The sequence below is a fragment of the Heterocephalus glaber genome, unplaced genomic scaffold, assembly GCF_053883595.1.
Source record: "Heterocephalus glaber isolate CG9 unplaced genomic scaffold, H.glaber_assembly_v1.0 deba00000546, whole genome shotgun sequence".
NCBI lineage: Eukaryota > Metazoa > Chordata > Mammalia > Rodentia > Bathyergidae > Heterocephalus > Heterocephalus glaber.
In genome coordinates, this window is record NW_028258147.1 from 252,845 (window position 1) to 276,551 (window position 23,707).

Below are 23,707 nucleotides of genomic sequence, written 5' to 3' on the forward strand. Positions count from 1 at the left end.
TCTGGACATTTGTCTTCCCATTTGCAGAACACTGAGCCCTAAGGGCCTCTTTGTTCTATTTCTTGGTATAGCTTGGTGGCTCAACAGCCTCTTAATGGTGGGCAGAGTTGAGAGTTCGTACCATTGGATGGCCCAGGACTGCCCCCTATGCCTAACTCACCCTTGAATATTTGGTCCAGGATGCTGGTCTTTGGCTCCCAGATGCTGAGGAGATAGACAGCAGGGCAGCTGGGCCAGGCCTCCTTGTTCGTTTCCATGCCCTGGTCAAGTTCACTCAGGCTTCTCTAACTCTCTGCTTCTTGGATTCAAAGTCCAGGCAAGCTCTGCTCCCCTGTGGGTTCCCCAGTGCAGGATGCCTTGCAGGGACCTGTTTTAGGTGGGCCTAGGCCTCCTGACTCCTTCATCCAGCTTGGTGCTATGTCCCTCAGCTGTGCCCAGGGCTCCCCAGCCCCCAGGAGAACTGTGGAAAGGACAACCTTCCTACTAGATTGGATGGGTAATTTGGTCCTTGGGAAGGGGCTGTCGTGGCTGTGACTCAGAAACCCAGAGTTCGGGAGCCCCTTCCCCAGCTTCAACCTCTGCTCCAAGGATACTCTGTGCTCTGGGAGCCCAGGGCTCCCTGAGAGGCCACAAAGGCTGGTGGAGGGAGACAAAGATGGGGCAGATCCAGTGGCTACCCACAGCTGGAGCAGCTGGGCTTCATGAAGCAGATAAGTTCCACATACAAGGCTTCCTTTAAAGAAGGGCTCTGAGTCTAAAACAATGTTGGAAGTTGCTCGTTCCAGATTCCTAGGTTGGTCACAGTAAAGGGCCACAGAGTGGGCAGCTTGACACAGACACTTCTCACAGCTCTGGAGGCCGGAGAGCCAAGATCAAAGCACCAAGGTTGCTCTCCTGGGCTTACAGATTGCTTCTTGCTGTGTCCTCACGTGGCCTTTCCTCTGTATGTGCACATCCCTAGTGTCCATTTGTGTGCCCAAATTTCCTCCACTTATAAGGACACCAGTCTGGTTAGATTGGGACCCTCCCTAACAGCCCATTTTAACCTAATATAAATTGAGAGACATAATCCAGCCCAAACACCTCTCATCTTGCCCAAGACCCTCATGTTCCAGAAGGGAGACTGAGGCCCACGGAAGGGGGTTTTGCAGTCCCACAGCAGAGTGAGGCTCTAGTTGGGTTCTAGGCCAACCTGAGTAAACCGACTTTCTCTGGGCAGAGCAGAGCAGAGGCTGTGAGTGTTTCTCTGCCCAAGGACTCACAGCCAGCCCCAAGGGACCTCCCCTGGTGGGGAGGTCTGGGGATCTCAACTTGCCAAAGTTGTAAATCTCTTAAGCCATAAGCTGCTCCTTGTCGTCTCCCAAGTGCGCTAATGTGAAATACAGATGGTCATCCCTTTTAAGATCCAAGCATGCTTCTAAATTTCCCATCATGTTTGCACCTAAGGATGCAATTACCATTTCCTCCCATTGTCCTGTCTGCTTGTCCCTCTGCTCACGGCTGACGCAGGCTCCCAAGCCCATGGGGTGAACACGCGGCTACGAGCTTATGAAGATCAGGCTGCTTCTGAAATCTTTGGGTGGCTCGTGGCCAGTGATCCTTATCAGTCCACTCAAGACTGCTTTGAGGTTATTTTCTTCTCATCAGAAGATGCTTATATGTGCTGTGAAGAACATTTCCATCAATTCTTCTGCCTGAGCAAGTGCCAGCCAAGTGCTGTGCTCTTCTGTGAGTCACCCCCACTGGCTCCTTCCCAGGCCTGCTGGGCTGTCTAGGGATGAATCCTGCAGGCCTTCCCAGAGGACCCTAAGCCTTTGTGGCTCTCTGCAGGCCCCAGAGATGGTCCTCCCATCCCATCTCAGGTGGACCATTAACCTTCCCTGTTTGGTTTTAAAAACCACAGGAAAGCATTTTCCTTACATGTATGACAGGGCTTGAATTCTTAAACTGGTCTGGGAAGGATACAAGACCAGGGCAAGTGTTTTTGGCTTTGTGAGTTTACAGCAGGTCTTTGATTTAATGGGTAAATTGAGACCAAGTTCCCCTTCTCTTGCACCAAAAGGAAATGTGAGTGTTCTGATTGCTAAACCCTTCCTAGTCCTGGGTGCTGTGCAGTGCACACTTTAGGGGTGGTGAAGGAAGCAGACCAGGCCCTGGGCACAGTGCTAGGTGAGTGGCAGCCCCCAGGGCATGCTTAACCCAGACCCCAGCGGCCACTCCTCTGAGCTTCTTTCCACATGTATAACACAAAGATAGTAATTCCCAATTCCCTGGGCCTGGAGGATTGAAATTGTTTGCTGTGCTCAGTCAGTAGATAGTAGCATCTTTGCTGCTTGCTGGTTATATGGCTCTGCATGCAAGAAGACTTTAGTTTCCTGGTGGGATTGACTTTGGGGTAGCTGACAGGAACAGTGTCCTGATGGTGGATTATCTAGCTGAGGAGGGTTTTCAGGCTCAGGGAGGCCTTGTTGCACCTAGTGTTCATCTCCCCACCCCTCCCAGGTGACAGGGTCCCCATTATCTGGGACTCCGAAATGTTCTGTCCCTAGCACTGCACAGCCCTAAAGCCTATTTCTTTGAATTTGAGGAATTTCTTTTGGTAAAGAGGCTTTTCATCTTGTGCCATTTGAGGCCCCCATTTCGAGGGTGGTGACTCAGTGGCAGGATAGATGGGTAGGAGAAGGTGGGCCAGGCTTGGAAGCTGGTGGGTAGGATCTCTTACCAGCCCTGAGTGCCCTTGGGCAGACAGCCCCTTCTCTGAGCCTCAGTTTCATCCCAGGTCTTAAGGTGTGATGCATGTATGGTACCTGGAACAGACACTGTGATCAGGGGGCATTGGCTACGTTTTTAGAAGTCAAGGATGCTGTATTAGTCCATTTTCTGTTGTCAGTAAGTTGTGACAAAAAGAGTTTATTTTGGCCCATGATTCTAGAGGTCCAAAGTTGAAGGCCCACATCTAGTGATGGCCTTCTTGCTGGCAGGGTCCTGAGGAGATGCAAGGTATCATATGGCAAGACCCTAGGGGCACATGCGTGACTCTTCTGGTCTTGATCTCTTTTTATAGAGGCACTATGATGATCGTACTTAACCCGTCACCTCCTGAAGGTCCCTTCTCCAAATACCATAGTCAGATTCTTACCACTTCACAGACATCTTACCACTTCATGATGGGGATTAAATTTCAACACTTGAACCCTTCCAAGATTCGGTCAAACCGTAGCAGACATTAAAGTGCATTCTTCCCATTCAAAAGACCAGTGGACTGGGGTCCAGAGACGGGAGAGGATGACCTGCCCTCACCATTAATAGCAGCAGGTGGGATGTGAGTTCAGGACACTGGATTTCCAGCCCAAGGGCCTTTCTGTTGTGCCATGTGTCCCTCCACTCACCGTATCTGGTGTGGCCAGAGGCCAGGGAGGCCAGAGTGGAGGCTATTGCCCAGAGAATGCAGTGCTTTTAACTTGAGCAGGCCAGGGCTCCAGTCCCTATTCCTTTGGGGGTCGGAGCCTCCTCCTCAGAAAGCATAGAACACTGAAGCATCAAGGTCCCACCAAATAGGGAATCCTGAGGGAAGCCCTTGGTCATTGGCAAGGTTTGCCCAGGTGGCTAAGGTCAGGCAGAGGCTTACTAATGCTACTTCTTTTTGTGTTTGCCAGTGTCCGCCAAGACTTCGACGTCCCCACCAGTCACCTGATTGGAGCACATGGATACTGCACACAGGTTGGGGTGCTGTGGGGCAGCCAGGCTGTTCTTCTTTTCCTCTGTCCCTCCTCTCTCCCTGTCCTCCAACAACCTCTCTAGGCATCTTTCCATGTCCACCCTACTGGGCTTTGCTGTCAAGGAGCACTAGAAAGATGGCAGAGTTTATCCTCTGTTTCTGGAGTACTTGCCAAATGCCGATCTCTGTGCTTGGAGCCATATGGGATGCAGGATGCAGAATAGGTGGAATGCAGATCCAAGCTCTGCACCATCTGGAGTCCTGACTGCAGGGGGTGTGGTAGCATCTGGGAACCCTGGGTCCAATTGGGAACATTGGTCACCACAGTCTTTATGTTGGCATGGAGCATTGTCTTTACAACCACTGTCCCTTCTGCATCTTTACAAAGGGACCCCCCTCATCAAGGGGCTCAAGAGACCCTGAGCATAGTTGCTTGTCCATCATCATTGAGACCTGGGGGAAAATCCCAGCCTTGACTTCTATCCAGTCCTTTTCCGGCATGGGAAGGCCTCCCAGAGCAGCCAGGTGGACCACAGTGAAATCTGACCCTCGGTACAGACAGGCAACCAAACTCAGTCTTCTGGACCAGTTAAGGACCCAGGTGTCCTAGGGTCTTGGCTCACATGTGCCCAGCTCTGGAGACCCACCAAGTCCTATGCAGAAGCAAGCTCCAGACCTGTGGCTTGTGGGACACCCACAAAGGAATGAAGCCTTGGCTGCTTCTCACCTTCCTGGGAGAGAGTTGAGCGAGCCATCACTCTTCTTGCTGCCTGAGGTGGCCATGATCTCACTCTGAGAAACTTTCTGCCCCAGGGAAGCTTCCCTTTGTAGAGGACAGGGCATTATGTTCTCAGGGATGAGTGACCATCAAGTGAGGGGAAGAGGACATCAGGCCAGAGAGTGGGACTGGATTTTTCTTTTTTTTTCTGGGGGGGAGGGGACTGGATTTAAGACTTGCTCTCTGTTGCACTCAGAGAAGGAGCTGGGCCATCTTCTTCCCCTCCCTGGGCTTTTCCTCATTTGTAGAAGAAGGATTTGTTCTGGACCAGAGCTGCTTATGCTTTGGTGTGTTGTGCACACAATTCCATTTGAATAGGTTCAGATTCGGGGGTTCTGGGCTAGGGGCTGAGATCCTGAATTTCTAACAGGCCATTCTAGAAGGTCAACATTGCCGGTCCAAGGACCACACAAGCAAGGGCCTAGGTGATGGCTAAGTTTGCTGATGTGTAATTTTGCATCTAAGAGGGAGAGATGCCTGGTGCCTCTTTTCCCTATCTCAAGAAGGTCTCCTGCAAGGAGGAAGGTCCTAGATGCACCCAGATGGAGGAATAGGGCTTTTTTCATTTAAAAAACCAAATGGAAAAACTCAAGCCCCCTTTGAAAAGGCTATACCGTTTTTAGTTCCACTGCCCCTGAGGTGCCGTATCTTAGAGCAGCTATTTCCTCCAAACTTTTCTCTCATTTCCTCTGCAAAGACACAGTGACCCCCTCTAATGGGGGCCCTTTGTCGGCCATCATCAGAGGCCTCTTTTATTGTCACTGGGGCAGGGGTATTGGTGTTAACAGAAGAATTTATTGACCCTGGACATTGTTTTCACAGTTCAAAGGAAGACTCTTCCATCAACTCTGCCCTCCAAGCGTATGCTGGGGAAAGGGCAGCTTTGGCCATTCCCATGGGCTTATTTCACAGGCAGTACCAGTCTCTGGTGAGGTGGATGACACAGAGGAACCTGCTATCTGAGTGCTAGGGCTAGGCTCACAGGAATCCTTCCCCAGTGGGGCAGCAGACCTTCAGAGGCCACCATGCTTCATCTTGAATCTGTGTCCAACCAGAGGCTGCTGTGAATGTAAGAAGGGAATGAGAATTAGGAAGGAAACCCAGAAAGATGTCTGGAGCCAGAAGATGTGAGTGGAGGTTCAGCTCTGATCCTCAGTGGCTGTGTAGCCAGGGAAGTCCTTTCTCATCTGCAGGCTTGATTTCTCCAGTCCTAACAGGAGGCTGGACCAGGGCTGCCCAGCATAAGGAAGGCCCCTGACATAGATGTTCCTCTCATAGAAGTGTCACAGGTGAAGGAGCTGCCAGAGAAGTGCTGAGCTCCATGCGGCACCAGCTCCAGGTTGCAAGGTCGCTTTCTTGTTGCATTGTCGGGAGTGTGGCATGCATGAGCCGTGGGGTCCCAAATGCCTACTTCCATGGCAAGAAGAAGTGGACTTTCTGTCCCCTCTCTGTTCTGCTCTTCCTGCCCTCCATTCCCCACAGTACATTTCTCCAGGCTCCTTCCTCCGTTAAAGCCCACTGTTGTCCCCGGTAAGAACTGAGAGAAGCCTGGAGTGCGGCTGGTGCTGAGCATGACTGTTTCCTGGTTTTGAGCACGTATTCTGGTCCTGTGAGATGTTATTTTTTTGAAAAGCTGGGTGAAGAGTACACAGGAACTCTCTGTACTATTTTTACAACTTCTATTGAGTATAAAGTTATTTTGCAATTGAAAGCTACTTTAAAAAAGTAAACCACCCTTCAAGACTCAGAACTTCGCAAAGCCTGTCCGACTGTCTCCTAGTCATGTGTGACTTTGCATCCCTCTAGACCCTGGAATGGTCTCTGTGCACATTTTTAGAGATCCAGACACATCCTACAGTGCACTTCAGCCTCACTGCCACATACCTGACCCCCCTACCCTGGAACTGAGCATGGAGCCATGTGTCACCCACCCCAAGGTCCTTGTGATAACCTGGGGCCTAGGACAGGGTCCTGTATACAGTTGCTACTCCATGAATGCTTGTGGAATAAAGACCAGTGAGTGCCTGCAATTGCTTTGATGAGAGAAGCTGGCAACTTTCCCTTGGGGCTTGTGGGAAAACGAAGTTTCAGTGCCTCTGGCTTCTGCCTCCCTCCATCCTTGCCTTCTTCCGTCCCCACCCTTTTCTGTCTTCCCAGTGTCCTCTCCACCCTTTTGCAGCTGGGTCAAACTTGCCATGGCCTTCCCCTTCTCTCATCAACAGGAACTTGTCAATCTGCTGCTGACTGGGAGAGCTGTATCCAATGTTTTCAACGATGTGGTGGAGCTGGATTCTGGGAATGGAAACATCACACTCCTCCGAGGCATTTCGGCCCAAAGTGACATTGGTTTCTTATCCCTCTTTGAGCACTACAGTGTGTGCCAGGTACCCACAGGGTCACAGTCTCCAGACCCCGAGGAGCCTGGCTCCCTGAGGGACCTCCAGGGGAAGGAAGGTTGGATTCCTCTTCCCAGAGCTGGCCGGAGCTCAGGTTCAGCCCAAACCATGGGGAGAAGGGTGGCTTCCTTGCCTTCGAATACAGACTTGTAATTCAGACTGAAGCCTGTTGATGAGAGGATCCTGGGGGAAGATGGTCAAAAAAGGACTTGTAGGGACTTATGGTGTGATTGTGGGTCAGAGTGGCTGTATCTGGGTGTGTGTGTGTGTGTGCGTGTGTATTGGCTCAGGAGGGCCTTTTTACCCCAGAGCAGGGACTAGAGGTCTTAGGCCTTCAATGTAGTCGCTTAAAACAACAGAAATCCATTCTCTTGCAATCCTAGAGGCTAGAAGTCTGAGATCTTGGAGTCACCTGGGGCCAGGCTCCTCTGAATCCCACAGAGAGCGTTCTTACTTATCTCTTCTGGCCTTTGGCATGTTCTGGCATCTTGGTGTTCCTTGACTTATTCGTGCATCACCCTAGTTCTGGCCTCCTTTGTCACATGCCATTTTCTCTTTGTGTGTCTCCTTGTCTTCTGAGGACCTGACTGAAGGAAGGGCCCACCCTACTCCAGGATGACCTCAGCTTAGCTAATCCCATCTGCAATAACCTTATATCCAAATATGGTCCCATTCAGAGGACTGGGAGATTATATGTTCTCCGTGGGAACACAATTCAATTCCTGATGGGACTGACTTTGTATGTTTTGTGGGCATGGTCCCTCTGCCTCCTCCTCAGTGCAGCTGGGGTCTCAGGAAGGGCAAGTCTTCCAAGTAGAGCTGGGTAGGACATGGTAGCTGTACCTCTGGGGAGCATGAGCAGGGGCTGAGGCAGGCTGGTTGGGGACGCATGGACCCTGACTGCCTGTCTAAGCTGCCATAGAACCTTCTCTGGGCCTCGCTTTTGGTCCAGGGAGTCTGCTGTTTTGTGATTGATTATATGGAAAGCATTGTCCTGAGTGGCAGAGTGAGAGCTTTTTCTGTGGTGGCTAACCATGTACAGATTGTTGGAAGGCTTTGATGAGGCTTCATTCACCCTGTGTTCCAGAGCCAGGACACACTCACCTGATTGGGCAACTAGAGATCACTGGGTGAGTGGATTTGGAGAATGAGAAGGGTCTGGTATTTTCTTCTCATCCTTCCCACATGGCCACATGTGCTGTCCCTTGCTCTTGGACCTTGGGGTGCAGCCCCATCCCCATATTCCCTCTCAGGACAGTACCCATGGTTCATGCAGTGCAGGTGTGTGGGTTCCAAAGATTAGGGAAAGCGAGGGCTGCTTCCCTCGCCCATGTTGTGCCAGCATCAGAAGGGAACCCAGGAACGTGGCCACATGGCCGGTGAGGAGCGCCAAGTCTCTTGACCATAAGGCCCTGGGTGAGCTCCAAAAGCCTTCAGCCTGAAATTCCATGGGCTGAAAAAGGGAACCTGGGCCTGGCTTGTAGGCTTCCCAGGCTTCCCATGAGCCCTGATTTCATTCTTGTGTCCAAGGTATTGATCAAACATAAACTATTTTCCTTCGGTCAGTGGAGGGTAATTGATGTGAAGATGAGTGGAGGTCATCCTTCCCCTGGAATAAAATGACTGATGAAGAATTTGAGGCCCCACAGCTATGTTCCCCTCTTGGAGTCCTTGGATCTGAGCAGCCATAGCCCCCTTTGCTGGCCTAGGCTTGGCTATGGCCTGGGCTTGGTTGTCTCCTTGCAGGAAGAGGATGCTGTCCTCTGCCTCACAGCCCATGTTTGCTAAGGAAAAAGCTCTGATGCCACTTTCCCTCTCACAAGCCCACTGAAGGCTGGGCCTTGGCCTCTCTTTCCCCTGAAGGCTAAGGAAGGGCCTGGAAGCCAAGAAAAAGTGCTCCCCTTCTTTAACATCACCTGCTGTCCCTTCCATCCCTGAGTACCTAGTTCCCTGCATGGTTAGACACATTGGATCTAGGGCCCTAGACAGGTTCAGCACCCAACCCAGACGTGGACTCAGAGCTAGCATCCCTGCTGTGGTCTGGCGTGTCATGCTCCATTGAGGGAAGAGCTTGCATTTGGAGCAGCTTGGATCTTGATCCCGCTGCAGACATAGGAGAGGCCCCAGGTTTGCTTCTTGCTCACAGCCTGTCTCCAGGCTTCTCACTGCAGCCTTTGGCCAGAAGCCAGGTCCCAAGGCTCTCAATGAGTGTGTAGGTGATCAGGGATGGGATGTCCTATCTATAGATGAGCTTCTCAGATGGCCTACACTCAGGATGTGCCTGCGGCAAACAGGAAACTCTGGACCAGAGAAACATGCTCCTTGCTGTATGAAACTGGCCTCCTGCCTCAGTCTGGCTGTGTCCTGTGCACATGTGATCCCCCCTGGGCTAATCTTGCCCAAGTAACTTCTACCTCCTTTCCTGCACTCCAGAGTTTGCTCAAGGCGAGAGTCCCCAGTGAGGGTCGGAGTGTGCTGCAGACCACAGCTGGAAGGCCAAGTTCCCAAGCTGTGCTGGTGAGGGTGCTGAGGGACCAGGAAAGGACAGGGTGCTTCCTGTCCCCAGAGCTTCTCCTATGATCTGCAAGCCATGTTTATTGCTGTCTTCCTGAAGGCACCCAGAGGGAAACTGAGCTTGACAGAGGTCTCCAGAAAGCCCATCCTCCTTGATCATCCCCAGCCCAGCAAATGCTACCGTCCATCCACTTACTCAAGCTAGTGCTTTTCTAGTCCTGAGAATGTTATGAGCCGAATTGTGTTCCCTTAAGTTTCATATGTGAAGTCCAAGGCCTCAGTACTTCCAGATGTGACTATATTTGGAGACAGGGTATTTGAGGAGGTGATTAAGTCAGAATGGGGTCACTAGAAAGGGCCGGGGATTTATCTCAGTGGTTCTGCCGCCTGCCTCACAAGCGCAAAGTCCCAAGTTTGATCCCCAGTACCTAAAAAAAAGAAAGAATGGGGTCACTAGGATGCCCTTAATCCAAATGACCTGCATCATCATGGGAAGAGGAGATTAGGACACAGGCACACATTGGAGGAGGACCATGTAACAACACAGGGGGAAGACGGTGTCCACAAGCCCAGGAGGAGGCAAGGAGTAACAGAATGGCACCTTGATCACATATTTCCGGGCTCCACCACTGGGAGCCAATCATTAATGCTGTTTAAGCCTCCCACTCTGTGGTATTTATTTGGCAGCCTAAGCAAACTAACACAGAGAGTAAAATCCCAAACTCCCTGAGCTCCATAAGGCCCTCCCAGACCTGTCCCTGCTTTCCCCTCTCACCTGATTCCCCCACTCCGCCCCCTTAGGGACTAGGCTTCAGACACTTATTTCCTCTTGAGCTCTCCCTCTGGGCCTTTGCACATGATCTGCCTGTCACAGGCCCTGCTTTTCCTGCCTTCTTCGTCATTCTAAGCAGGACCCTCTTCTTGAGGTCCCCTCCCTACCTTGTCAGTCTCCACTCAAATTTTCTTTCCTTCGTCTACTGCTTCTTCATTTAAGTAGCACATCTCATTACTTTTAAGGCGCAAATTTTCCATTTGAACATTTCTGAAATTGCAATGCATTATTCCAGCGGACTTTGTCCACTTTTTGTCTTTCTGAGTGATACAAAACAAAACAAAACAATGGTGAGCAAAAACACATGATGCATTCAACTGAGTGCAGTACCGGTGTATTTGTTTGAAGACTCTCTGTCATCCCTGTTAACCTGGGAAGTCCCAGCAGTCCAAGACTCTTCTCACTCCCTTCAGGGTTGTGTCTCCACTGCCTAGCATGGTGCAGGGGACGAAGTATCAATCATGCTGAGTGTTGCCCTCATAGACAAGACCGTAACTGTCTGCAGCAAAACACTGATTTATGTAAACAAGCACTCCTGACTTGGCAGTCCAGGCCAGCTGCAGGTCACTCACAAGCCCTGCAGATTAAGCCTCACCACTGAAAAGCCATCCATCCCTGGTCGTGTGGGGTGGTCCTGATCTGGAGGAGGCCTGGATTGTGCTGAGGGAATGCAGCCTCCAGCCCCCCTCATCCCAAGCCTTTGGTTGCTTAGGAGTCCAAAGGAAGTGAGTTTTGTCTCTGGAAAATGTCACTCACTTGGAAGGGGCTCCTGAATGAGAGAATTCATTTATAAACTCCCTGGGCAGCTTCCCCCCCGCCTGCCGCCGCCTTAATCTCTCGATTGTTACGTTATTTATATATGGCCTGCTGCCCTTGTGTCCCTCTGTTGGAAAATCCAGGGTTGTTGATTGTGTGCAGGCCTGCTCCCCGGCTGGCTTCAAGGCTCTTTTGCTGCCACAAGGCTCTCTGTCACAGGCAGGGACATCCCCAGAAAAACCTCTTTGGGGCAGAGAATGAAGCCAAGTGTGCCACGAGGTTAGGCACCTCCAGCCCCGTCCTTTCAGACATCAAAGTGCCTCACACCTCAAAAAGAGTAAGCCCTGAATCACACTTGAAATCACTCGGGGCTGGCGAGGGCCCCAGTGGGGTGAGGCAAGAGAGCCCGTGAATAATAAGAAAGTGATGAGCCCATTGTAAAGATGGTCCTCCCGCTGGCCTGCTAGAGGAGCCCACTCTCAAGGGAGGGTCTCTCTCGGGACATTCTGAGCCGGGCCACTCTTCTGGGATAGGCCCTGGAGAAAGTATGCCCACTGGAAAAATAATTCCCATTCTTTCCTTAATCCACAGGCAGTGGCTGCAAATACCTGAGCGTGCAAACATCTCCCTGGGGCTGGTGGGGATTAGGCCAGAATCAGCCTGGCCCATGGCACGTATATAGCTGTGTAAACCAGGGCCCCTGGTGGGGAGAGATGCTGCCCAGGGGACTTGTGGGGCACATGGGGAGAGCGTATAGAGCAGGCCAGGTTTGAGGGGCAGAACTGACCTGGCATTCGGGGCCCCTGGGTGAGCCTTCTCTCCATCACAAGCTGAATGGTGGCAGCGTACTGAGGCCCCTGGTGCCTAGTCTGTAGGATCATCTTCCCCAAACATCCTCACACACAGGATCTGGGGCTCTGAACTTTTCGGAGAATCCCTCCTCAGAAGAAGTTCCTGCTCCTTACCTGGATGCTGCCCCACCCTCTCCTTCCTCGCTCCTTCTGTTGAATGCCCCACTGTGCCCTTCATTTCTCCACCTATTCATTTATTCCTCTCATCACCCCAGGCTGCTCACCTGCCCCTTCCCTCCTAGCTGTCTGTGGTCCCCAGTCCTACCTGTCTTCAAGGCGCAGCTCTAGTTCAAGGCCCCATTTGTTCACAAGGGCTTCCATGCAGCACTGCTGTATACCCTGGGCTCTTGGGGCTGAGGTCATGGGTGTCATGAGCAGGGGATGTGCCGTGGTGCTGTGGTCCATGGGGCAGCTGCCAAGTGCCCTGGGAACTGGATTAGACAGTTTAGGTGTTGTGGCTCTCCAGGGGAAGGAGACTCCATACCATGGACAGAGAATGCAAAGGCCTAGATAAGCGGGTTAGGGTGGGCACACAAGAACCCCATGAGAAGTCTTGCCCTGGTCCAGGTGAGAAGCATAGCAGACCTGAGGAGAGGGGCCAGGGTGAGGGGATTGTGGACGTGGCATGGGTCTCTCTAGGAACAATTGGGTGAGTAGGGGAAGCCGAGGTGATGCCTGGGATCCAGGTATGTGCAGGAAGGGAGCTGGGAGCCCCGGGTGGGCAGGGCAGCTCTTGCCTCTGGACAGCAGGTTCATCAGGCCCTTCCATCCTCCAGGTCGGCTGCTTCCTGAAGACCCCAAAGTTCCCCATCTGGGTGGTGTGCAGCGAGAGCCACTTCAGCGTCCTCTTCAGCCCGAAGCCTGAGCTCCTCTCCGATTGGAGGGCTGAGCGGCTCTTTGACCTGTACTACTATGACGGCCTGGCCAACCAGCAGGAGGAGATCCGGCTGACTGTTGGTGCGCCACCCCCAGCTCAATCCTCAGGGAGTCTCCAGGCCCCCAGACCCCAGCCTTCATCTGCCCTCTCAGCAAGCCAGAGGACAACATAGACTCCAATATCAGGACCCGGTGGTCAGAGAGCAATGTTTGCAGGGCATCCTGGAGGAGGGGTCCTAGAATGACCCCAGAGCTCCTATCGGTCTCAAGGGTGTAAAGTGAAATTAACACATGGCAAGAGCCCTGAAAACTTGGGCTGACATGTTTAGATTTATTCTTCAGGTAATAGGGAGCCATGAAAGGTTTTGGAGCAGCGGAGTGCTGAGGTCAGATGTGTTTTTAGAAAGAGTATGGTGGTAGCAGAAGCAGGGCACAGGAGTGGGACAGAGGCTGAAGATGAGAGACAGTGAATTATCCGAGTGAGACTCTGTGGCTGGGAGTGGGGGTGGGTCCAGTTGAGATGGAAATGAGGGACAGGTTCTGGGGTGGGGGGGGCAGGACTTGTGGGCACTGTGCTGACCCCAGGTGAGTGCAGAGCCCCGGGATGACACGTGTGCTGCTCTCTTTCCCAGACACCACCCGGACCATCCCTGAGGACAGTGGCAAGGACCTCATCCCTCCTCTGGAACTCTGCATCAGGACCAAGTGAGTCGGGCCAGCTCTGGCTTGAGAATCTCACCCTGAATGGCCGGGATGTGGGGCAGGGGGGTATTGGCCTGCAGGAAGAGGATGGGGTCCTGGAGCCTCCATCCCAAGGGTTGTGATGAGGCGATACTGCACCTGGGGCTCCTGCAGAAGGCAGTTTCCCCATCTTCACTGTGGCCCATGTGGTGTGTGCCTCACAGCTCTGGGATGTCCCCACCGCAGGGTGTGCTGTGCCCTGTCCAGCAACCTGTGTGTTGAGTGCTGTTGGGCTGAAAGGAGGGACACTGCTGGCTTGGTGGGAACTGGAAGCTGCAGCAGCACTGGAAGGCAGGAAGGCTGGCCAAGCCAAGATGAAGCGGGAGGTCATGGTGGGAGCAACAGCACCCTCTGTGTGGAGTAGAGGCAGAGGGGATGCCTTGGCCACCCTGAACACTCAGCAGAGGTGTAGCCCTCAGAAGCTGGTGGGGAGAGGGGAAGCCCACCAGCCTCCCTGGGGGAGCCAGAGCCCACTTCCCTCAGAGTTCCCCATTGGGCCCCAGGCTAGGGCCACACTCCGCAGGGCTGGGAGGGTGTCACTGTCAGGAACGCAGCTCCAAGCCTGGCTGGTGACCCCCTGAAGGCCACAGCATTGCCGGTGGTAGAAGAGGACGGCCTGGGGAGGCAAGAAACTGGGATTCTCTTCCCTTCCTCCAGGGCAGCAGTCAAAGTTGCAACAACTATGAGCCTGGGTGCTGCTCAGGCCGAACCCCGGCTCTGCTGTGAGCCATTGGACTTCATCTACTCGTACCTCCCTTTGTCATTTGCAAAATGGGGCAGTGGCAGTTCCTAGCTCCCAGGGATCTTGAGGAATGCTGGGACCTGACCACCCACTCTGCTACCTTAGCTCTCATCGTGAGCCACTCAGCTACTCGGGATTGGGTTGGCCTGAGGCGGAATCTCCATTTTCCTGCCTGTGAAGGGACTGGGGCCAGGTGGGGCTGTGGATGCCCGCCCAGGCCCAGTTCCAACTCCCTGAGATCCAGAAGGCATAGCTGGGCCCAGGTCCACTGCCCACCTGCAGGCGGGCGAGCCCTGGAATGGGCTGAGAAAGACCACTGAGGCAGGGGAGTGGGAGGGAGTCCAGACAGCCTCACTGCACCCCCCATCCCTGTTCCTGTCTGTTCACTGCCCTCCCCCGCAGGGACGCAGCGTTCCTGCAGGGTCATGTGTTGGGACTGTTTTCATCAGGGGATTAAGGGCACATGCAGGCCGCTGACTTTCATGTACAAAGGGCCACTCATTCCAGGTGATGAGAGAAGGGCCGCAGTAGGGAAGGGAGGTGACACCAGCCGTGGCACCTGGTGTAGCACAGCACGGAGGCAACGCAGCATCCTTCCTGCAGGGCCCTACAGGGCTCGGACCACACCCTGGGTACAGGCTCAGCCTCCTCTGGGCCCTGGGGCCTTCGCTAGGGCCTTCATCTGGCTCTGTGCCTCTGGGGCCCTCCCAGGGCTACCCCTGACTCCCCCACTGTTCACTGTGGGTAGGGAACGAGGTTTTCCCCAGAAAATCATTCTATCTCAGGACTCAAAGTTCCTCCCAGCATGGGGCCCAGTTGGACTTCCGAAGTACAGGCCCAGTTGGCAGGTGTTTGACTTTGGGCTCTGGCCTATCTAGGAGGCAGCCCGCTACCCAGAACCAGCATGACAGGGAGCTCAGACCAGACTCCTGGAGGGTGCACTCGGGGCTCTTCTGTCAGCTGCCACTGTCTCACAGGGCCTCCCTCCCCACTCCATGTGGCAGATGACAGGTGATGGGGGAAGCTGGAGAGGCGGCTTGCCTCAGGGAGTGAGCCGAGGGTCTGGGGACAGATGTCTAGGCTGGGGCCTGCCCTGCCCTGGGCTGAACCCTGGCATCCCCAGCAGTGTCTCACAGGGCTTGTGGGGAGCACATGGGCTTTGGGACAGCAGGCCTGGGAACTATGCCCCAGACCCTGGCCAGCTCCCCGAGAGAGCAGGAGAGAGCTGGGAGAGCCCATGCCTGTTTATGGCTTGCTCCAGTGCAAGGGTCTTCAAGCTTCAGGGATATCCAGATGCTCTGGAGAATGTGTCAGAACACAGGTCTTTGGCCACCCAGGGCTCCTGCTGCAAGGCATCCAGGGCAGGGCCTGGTTTTATCTTAATAAGAAGTCCTTAGAGCTGTTGGTGCTGCTGATCCTAGGGCCACACTTGGAGGAGCTGATCTGATGACTGCAGAGGGTCAGGCCTCCTCCTTCTCATTCCCACCATGTCTACCTTGTGGGAGTCAGTTATCAAGTGAGGCTGTGACCTTCCAGTGTCCACCCTGCTTGACACGCTGGGCTAGGGGCTTTCCTCCAAAGCCCAGTCTTTTGCCCATTCTACTGGCCCATTCCCCCACCCCCACAGTGGGGCTGCCTGGCCAGCTAACGTGGTAGGACTTTCCCAGTGTTATTCCCAGAAAAGCTGAGTGGATGAAGGAAGTGTGGGCTTGCTGTGTCCGTTCCCCTCTCCTCATCAGATAACATAGCCCTGTAATGGGAAACAGCAGGCATAGCCCCCTGGAATCCTACTCCAAGGGATTGGATTACAAAGGCTTTGCATCTTTGTCTTCATCCCAGATTCTCAAACAGCTCAAAGGAGTGACTTGGGAAAGGGGCCTTCGAGGTCACGGGGAGGACCTGCTGGAATGGTCTTGTGTCTGGGTGCTGTGGCTAGGGGCCAGGGTGAGTCATGCTGCCTGGTGCATGGCTACGCTCAGGTCATTCCCCAGGCAGAGTTTGATTCCAGGCACTGGGTGAGATTCGGCTAAATGCTCATGCTGTCCTGTCCATCTTGCTAGATGGTCTGGGTGGCTGGATTGCTACCTGGTGGACAGATGGGTTTTCCCTCCCACCACGTCTATTCTCATGAAATCCTGAGCTGAACTTTATGGAAGCAACAACTAGATAAGAACTAGTTCCCATTCTCAGAGACTTTACGATCAAATAGAAACCAAGTTCAGAATCAACCCTGTTCTAATCCAGGGGAAGATACACCACCTACCCTTGGCCTAGCTCTGCTGCCCTGCAAGAAGCCCTGGCTCACACTGACCCAGCAGAGGCCACACCACACATCTGGCCAGCTGGCACCTTGCCTGAGTCCACAGAAAGGTGCAGGAACACCACTTGGTGTGGCCCCTTCTTTTACAGAGAGGCGTGGGGGTGTCTCCAGAATGGAGCTCTTCCCCAGCAATACCTCCAGTCATGAGCAGCTTAGGCCCTCACTGTCCCAGCCCAGAGGAAGGTCACTGAGAAGACAGTGTGACTTCCTGACACCTGGCTCTGTTGCCATAGAGACATTGCACAAGCCCAGACTGAGTTTTGCCTTCAGAGAAGAGCATCCTAATTGGAACCATCCCCAGGTTCCTGTGTTGTCCTTACTTTTTGGGGTGATGAACATCTCGGCCTCAGAGAGTCTTTTGTTACTGTTTCTGTGTCAGGGCTTCGGGGTCTGCTCCCCTTCCCTCCCCTGTCGAGTTCTCTAACCATGTCAGCCAAAGCAGACCCATCTTGGGTCATTTCCACACAGGACACACACAGTGACCCCTCCCATGCTTCCAGCCTAGCTGGAGTGAGAAAATGAAAGACTTGTCAGCCATCCAGAGAGAAGAGGAAAGAGCTCAGAACCAGGCCTGGAGCTGGGCCCACATGTTTCTGTTCGGAGTCCCAGACCAAAAATTAAAAATGCAATTCCAGCTGGGATGAGTGCCTTCGGGGGCCTGGGACAGAGTGCCCACCTCTCTCAATGGTATCCCCTCCCTCAGGAACCCCCTCTCCCACATTTCCTGCTGGCACCCTTGCCGGGGCTCCTTGATCATGATGCCTCTCATCCATGATGTCTCCACCACCTCCCTGCCCACACCAAGCATGCCCACCTGGTGATCTGCTACCGATCCACATCCCTGACTTCGCTCTGTGGTTGTCATGTGTGGATTCTGCTCCTGGCCTAGTTTTCCCCATACATCACCTGAGTATCACCATCCTTTCCCTGAGCTATTGTAAGATCAAAAAAAGAGCTGCAGAAAGCAGTCCCTCTCCTTTGGGGAACACAAGGAGTGTGGTATAGGGGACAGTGGAAGACTCGGGTGATGGCAAATAGGGTAAGGGTCCAGAGGGGAGTGGAGAGTTGGGGTCAAGAGACAGTGACCATGGCCACGGGCAGGGGTTCATAACCACTTGTTCAAAGGGAAGGAGAGTGAAGTGTGACTGGAGAACGAGGCTTCCCTGATGGGTGCGTGAGAGGGCAGTGGGCTCCAGAGCAGGTGTCCAGGGGAGCAGCTATTATCGAGGGGCATCCTCATGCCACAGTCCCCAAATGACAGGGGACACCAGCTCTGCTCGGAGCCTGGCCCAGGTGTTAAGGGGCCCTCAGACAGCCTGGCAGCCGGACACCACTTCTGCCAGGAGGAACCCCAGATCTGATTCTGAAGGAGGGTGGGCAGGGCAGGAGGATGGAGAGCACAGCAAAGCTAAGACCACAGGTAGGGGACGCCTTTCCACCATGAAATAAAGCAGGTTCCTCAGCCTTGCAAATCTGTTGAAGTAGGGAGTGATCCAGCAGTTGCAGTGATCGCCCCGGGTGAGGAGCAGGCTCTGTTTGAGGCCATGATGTGGGTCTCTCCATGACGTCAGGGTTGACTTTGGGCTCCAAGGACCAGATATTTTCAGCCAGCTCAACCTCTAAGCCAGTGGGATGATTTTACACTCCCGGGGATATTTGGCAGAGACATTTTTAGTTGTCAGCACCAGGAAGAGGGTGCTAAACCTCCTGCAGTGCAAAAGACACCCCCCCCACAACGAAGACTTAGCCAGTCCCAAATGCCAAAGGTGCCTAAGCTGTCAGGCTGCTGGCTGTTCCTGAGTTAGTGCTGGGGAGTGAGCCCAGGGCTTTGATGCTGCCTCTCCCACTGCGCCCTCAGAAGCCTTTCCATTTCCTTGCTCTCATCGCCACCATCACTAATTGCTGTTGGTTGCATACACAGAGCTCTTTTCACTCATCCTCATAATTGACTCAGACATTCAGAACAACACCCGTTCTATCTCAGCCCTTTCATTTTTAAAACTGTCTCTGATTTTCTACCATCATTACAAATTGCCTCCCTCTGGTGCATCTCCCTTTTTGCACCTGTTTGCTGGGATGGGCCAGTAAGTTACCACTGTAAATAGCCTCAGAATCTAGCACAAATCAGATAGCATGACAGGGAGGCTTAGAGATTGGTACTGATATGGATGTTGTCTAGCAGCTGGTGGGTGTGACTCACTCCTGCACTGAAGCCAAACTCCATTTCTGCCAAGATCTGGGAAGTTTGTAAATCGGGGATCATGGGAGGAACGTGGGCTTGCCTGTGAGAATGGGGAAGGTAAAGACTAGGTGGTAAGGACCTGGAGACCAGGCTGAGGGCAAGAATGTTGCTCTCCCTTCTGCTGCCCCTTGGGGACCTGAAGTCAAGAGTGTTCATAACACCCAAGACTTTGGGGCTTACCCAAAATCTTAATACAACAAGAAAAGCTTTTTAAATTATATATTTCAAAACTGCAAAGACAACAAAGGGAGAAAAAAATTGAAAATGTGAAACAGCATGGCAGGCCCCATTAAACACTGCATTACATTGCTGTAGATGGCTCATATACTATTTACCTGGTCACTGCATTGACCGGACCAGCCCCAAGGAACCAGGGATCAGCAGGTTGCCTTCCCAGATTGTCTTACTTCCAGTCTCTCCTCAGTTGTGTAAGTCAGAGTAGTGAACATTTTTTCTGCTGGTCAGACCTATATTAGCTCCCCTGGGACAGCATCAGACTCCAATTTCAAATAGTACCAACAGTCATCAACTAGGAGCAGACTAACTTCTCCATGGCATGTCAAGTTGTCTCCAAACAGAGTCTCAGTGTCTCTTAATCAAGCAGTGAAGATGAGTGTGTGATGCGGATACATTCCATCAAAGTGGCTCAACCCCAAAACATCTGATCAGCCTGACACGCAGAAGCTTGAGAAAGAGTCTAATTGTCTGGTTAAAGCACCCGGAGCCCACAGAATCGCTTAATTATTTCATGTCCAATGGAATGAGTGATGCTGCTCTTTCCAACACACACGATGACATTTGACAGTGAAGACAGGCAGTGCTTGCCGATGAGTGTTATCATGCATCTCTTGCCACACATTAGGCTGGGAAAAGATTTCTTTTTAAAAATATATGCAGATACTTTTGAATATCCAGATCTGTCTCTGAGCACTTGTGCCCTGAAAGATCTAAGGAACCAGGGGTCAGGTAGGGAAGTAGTATTCCCAGCCTTGCATGCCGGAAGGAAAGACTGATTGCTCAAGGGCCACACAACCCCACCTGGGTAAGATCTCTGAATATTACTGACTATCAACACATAACACTGAAAGGAACACAAAGATAATTTTAAAAAGAGTCCCCTAAAAACAATCATGGCTCAGCAAGTTTTCCAGCATCTACCCATTTCAGCCTTGGTGCAGAGCATTTTAACAAGAGGATACAAGTCAGCACTCGTGTATAGATAACAGTCTCCAGCTGTTGATTGGGGTGCACAGCAGCAGGCAGAGCCGTGTCTTCTGTCAAGACTGTGATGAACCTGACATTCATACATTCCCCCCTGGCTGTGGGAGATGTGTCCTCACAGTGCCCTGGATGGAGTGAGGAGGAGAATGTGATATTAATTGTTCCCAAATGCGCTGTATGCAAACACCATCTTCTGCACCGAACATTTCTATGGGAGCAAGATGCACAGCATTGACATTAAAATTTTGTCTCCAAATATCAAGAAATCACCTTGCTTCTTTGAAGGGACATGAAATAGTGTGAAGTATAGAAAATATGCAACAAGGGAAGATATAGTCTTTACAGCTACCAGGAATTTGGCTGTAACCAACAGGAAAGCTAGTTGAAAGATCAGACTGAGCACGAATCCTGCTGCTTCTGGAAGGGTGTTGCTTCCAGCCCTCAAATGAGAGATGAGACCATCAAAGCAGTGCACAGGGCTGAAGAAAGAGAGCGGACACCTGAGAAAGGAAAGAGGAGAAAAATCAGTGGGAGATGCTCATGTAACAAAGATGGAGAGTGTTGGGTTTAGGATGATATGCTGCAGTTGTCCCTTGGTACCTGGAGAGGGTTGGTTCCAGGATCACCAAGGATACCACATCCTGAGGATGCTCCACTCCCTTCTATAAAATACTGTAGCATAGTATTTGCATATAACCTACCTAGTCCTCTTTATACTTTAAATTGATGATTGGTAAACTATAGCACACATGCCCCAGTGGGCTGTTTGTGTCATTGACAACTCTACAAGGTTTGCCATCACTGCTTTAAATCATCTCTAGGTGACTTAAAATACCTAATAAAATGTTACATAAATAGGTGTGGTATTGTTTAGGGAATAGTGACAAGAAAAAATTATGCACATGCTCAGTACAGATGCATTGTTTTGTAGTTCCGATCCATGATTGGTTGAATCTGTGGGTACAGAACCCACAGATGAGGGGGACCAGCTGTACTGGAACCACTTGGCGTTCCTGGGCCTTCCACTGAGAGATGCAGCAGTGTTACTTCAGGACAACCTGTTTGATCCTTTATTACAGTATTTAGGGACACTAGACTTTCCCAGGCTGGCAGACGATTAAAGGCAGGGTAGCTTTCCTTTTGTATTACTACATGGCAGTTAGAATTTTGACTTCAGTTCTGAAGAAAAACTTAAGGTTTTCAAAGTGGATTGTAGGCTCCCTCCCCAAGCCTTAGGTTTGGAAACCATTTATAAATCTGTCTCCAACTCTACATTGCTACAAAGATGTGCCACATCCATGTTCTAGTTCAGTCTTAGTAAACACAGATATAGAGAGTATACCTATTGCAATATTTCCATAAATTCTCCATCTGCTGCCAATTCCCATTTTACAAAATCAGCACCATGTATTAAAATCAAGTGCTAAGAAGTTTCATGGTCTTATCTATAGTAACTTTTATGTTGGAACGGAGCTACTGTTAAGTTGTATCTTACCCTGGAATTTAATTCCACTCAGTGCTTCTTATGGCTGTATAAAGCAGTTTTTAGAAACTCTGGCATACCCTTCACTGGCCCCCATGGGTCTTAGAGAAAAACCCAGAATCCTTGTGATGTCTGCTTGCCAGCACTGCCTGTACATCTCTTCACATCTTTCATTGTTTTTCAGCCACTGTCCTTTTCCCACACTTTGGACACCTCAGGGTATCTACTTTCTTAGTCCTGCACAGGCATCACTAAAGGGTCACAACCAGACACCTCTGGAAAGCAGCTGGGCCAAAATATGCCTGGGTCACTCACACACGAACAGAGGGCCTGGCACGGGGTCAGCCGTGGCACAGATGGATAAACCACCTGCCCCCTCTGCCTCCTCCATTGCTATCAAAGGTTCTGGTGTATCTGTTGCAGGTGGTGTGTGGGTTGTATGTCCATGTGGAGGGGTGAGTGGGTAGGATGGAATTGGAAATCCTCAGTCGTCTGAGATGAGACTTCTGGTGAGCACGGGGAAGACAGTGTTTCCGCGTGGGCCCCCACAGCTCTAACTCTCCTGTTGCTCTGCCCTTAGGTGGAAGGGGGCTTCGGTGAATTGGAATGGCTCAGACCCCATCCTGTGACCCTGGATGCAGCTAAGGTTATGGCTCCATGCTCATCCCTGGGGTGACCCCTGAGCCCCAGGCCTCGGGGGAAGTCTCCAGGAAGAGTTCACCCCCACCTGAGCCAGCACTGCTACAACTGAGCAGAGCCTTCCTGCTCCTCCTATGCAGGTTCACCAAGGCTGAAACAGGGGCCTCCCTGCGGACCCTGACTGCCAAGGATGGGAAAGAAGCCACCACCAACTCTGCTGCCTTTTGTTTGCATCCTTCCTTTATTCCCTACCCTTGGCAAGGTCTCTGAAATGGTTGGCCCTGGAGACCCAGAGCACTGGTTATTTCTGGTAGTTTTCTGTAAAGCAAGAGTCAAACCACACTGAAGATGGAGACTTCTTTGTTCTACTGGTCCAAAAGGAGCATGCAGCCTGCTCTGGGGTGAGGTGGGGGTGGTGGAGGGCCTCAGAGCCAGGACAGCTGCAGGCAAGGATAGCTCCTAGCTAGGGGCTCTGCAGACAGGCAGTGACCTCTGTCCCTGGTTCCCTGGCCTCTTCTGTCTTCCACTTGACCAGCAGAGGCCTACAACACCAGGCTACCTCGTAAGCTATGCATCTGGGTTCCTCTGGCCCCAGGTAGCCTCTCAGAGCACTGGATTGCTCAGGGGGCCCCATGAAGATGGAGTGAGCTTGGCTAAATGATGAGAGGAAGAGTCCTCCAGGAGGGCTGTCTTGGTCAGAGGGGCTAATAGGACAGGGATAAGCAGAAGAACTGGGTTGGTCCCCCTCTGTGGGTGGTAGGGGGCATATGGGGAGAGAACTGTCTGAAAATGTGGGTGGGCAGATCTTTGGAAACCTTCATGTCCCAGAGTGAAGGCAGAGGAGGATGGAATGGGAAAAACATTATGATAACAGCCTGAGCCTCATTTATTCTGTTCATTTATACTATGGGTTTCATAAGGGAATAGGAGAAAATGCAGTAATGCAATTGGAAGCTGGCAAAGAAGTAGGTGAAGAGCGATAGGGAAGGCGAGGAGAGAGAAAGGGAAAAAGTAATTGTGTCTTTTTGTAAAAGCCAGAGTCCACGCTTGTAGTCCCAGCTACTCAGGAGGCTGAGGAAGGAGGATTGCAAGTTTAAGGCCAGCCTGAGAAACTTAGCAAGACCCTTTCTGAAAATAAAAAGGGCAGGGAATATATAGCTCAATGGCAGAGTGCCCCTGGATTCAATTCCCAGTACAACAAAAACGAAACAAAGCAAAATAAGACAAAACACCAGAGTCCTGGGCTGCTCTGCACTGGTTCCATGGACAGGGTGGGCAGAGGGACCTGGAAGCAGAGCACTCATCCCTAGGAGTTCTTGTCATGTGGGTGTCCATGTGAGAAGCTAAGAAGAAGAAGATAATGGCAAAGCCGCAGGAGTCACTGTCCCCGTGGCCGACACTTCCCAGTAAGCTTCTTGGCTGTGACTTGGGGGTCCTGCAGAGGGGTGTCCGCACACGGGGGCTAGGGCTGCATTCCTACTGTGCCTGCCACAGCCCAGGGGGAGGACTAGGAGAGTTAGGAAGGCTGGACAGCAGCACATGCTCGAGCCTCCATATGCACCAAGGGCTTAGGATGCAAGTCATGCTAGGAGTGTTTA

At 52.1% G+C, this 23,707-nt stretch overlaps 1 protein-coding gene across 6 annotated transcripts in view; it reads left to right on the top strand.

Annotated features, from left to right (window-relative positions):
* Nucleotides 1-22,451, top strand: part of Mindy4 (MINDY lysine 48 deubiquitinase 4) — a 116,504-nt gene extending 94,053 nt beyond the window's left edge. For 3 of the 6 annotated variants that reach the window (XM_004856284.3, XM_004856285.3, XM_004856287.3), the window contains 5 exons: nucleotides 3,657-3,720; nucleotides 6,719-6,880; nucleotides 12,622-12,802; nucleotides 13,354-13,426; nucleotides 22,051-22,451. In XM_004856284.3, coding sequence (XP_004856341.1) covers nucleotides 3,657-3,720; nucleotides 6,719-6,880; nucleotides 12,622-12,802; nucleotides 13,354-13,426; nucleotides 22,051-22,099 — 529 coding nt within the window. In that variant the 3' untranslated portion in view covers nucleotides 22,100-22,451. The remainder of the gene's footprint in view (nucleotides 1-3,656; nucleotides 3,721-6,718; nucleotides 6,881-12,621; nucleotides 12,803-13,353; nucleotides 13,427-22,050) is intronic. The other 3 variants (XM_004856286.3, XM_021237569.2, XM_021237565.2) reach the window with 2 other exon arrangements.
* The last annotated feature ends 1,256 nt before the right edge of the window (nucleotides 22,452-23,707 follow it).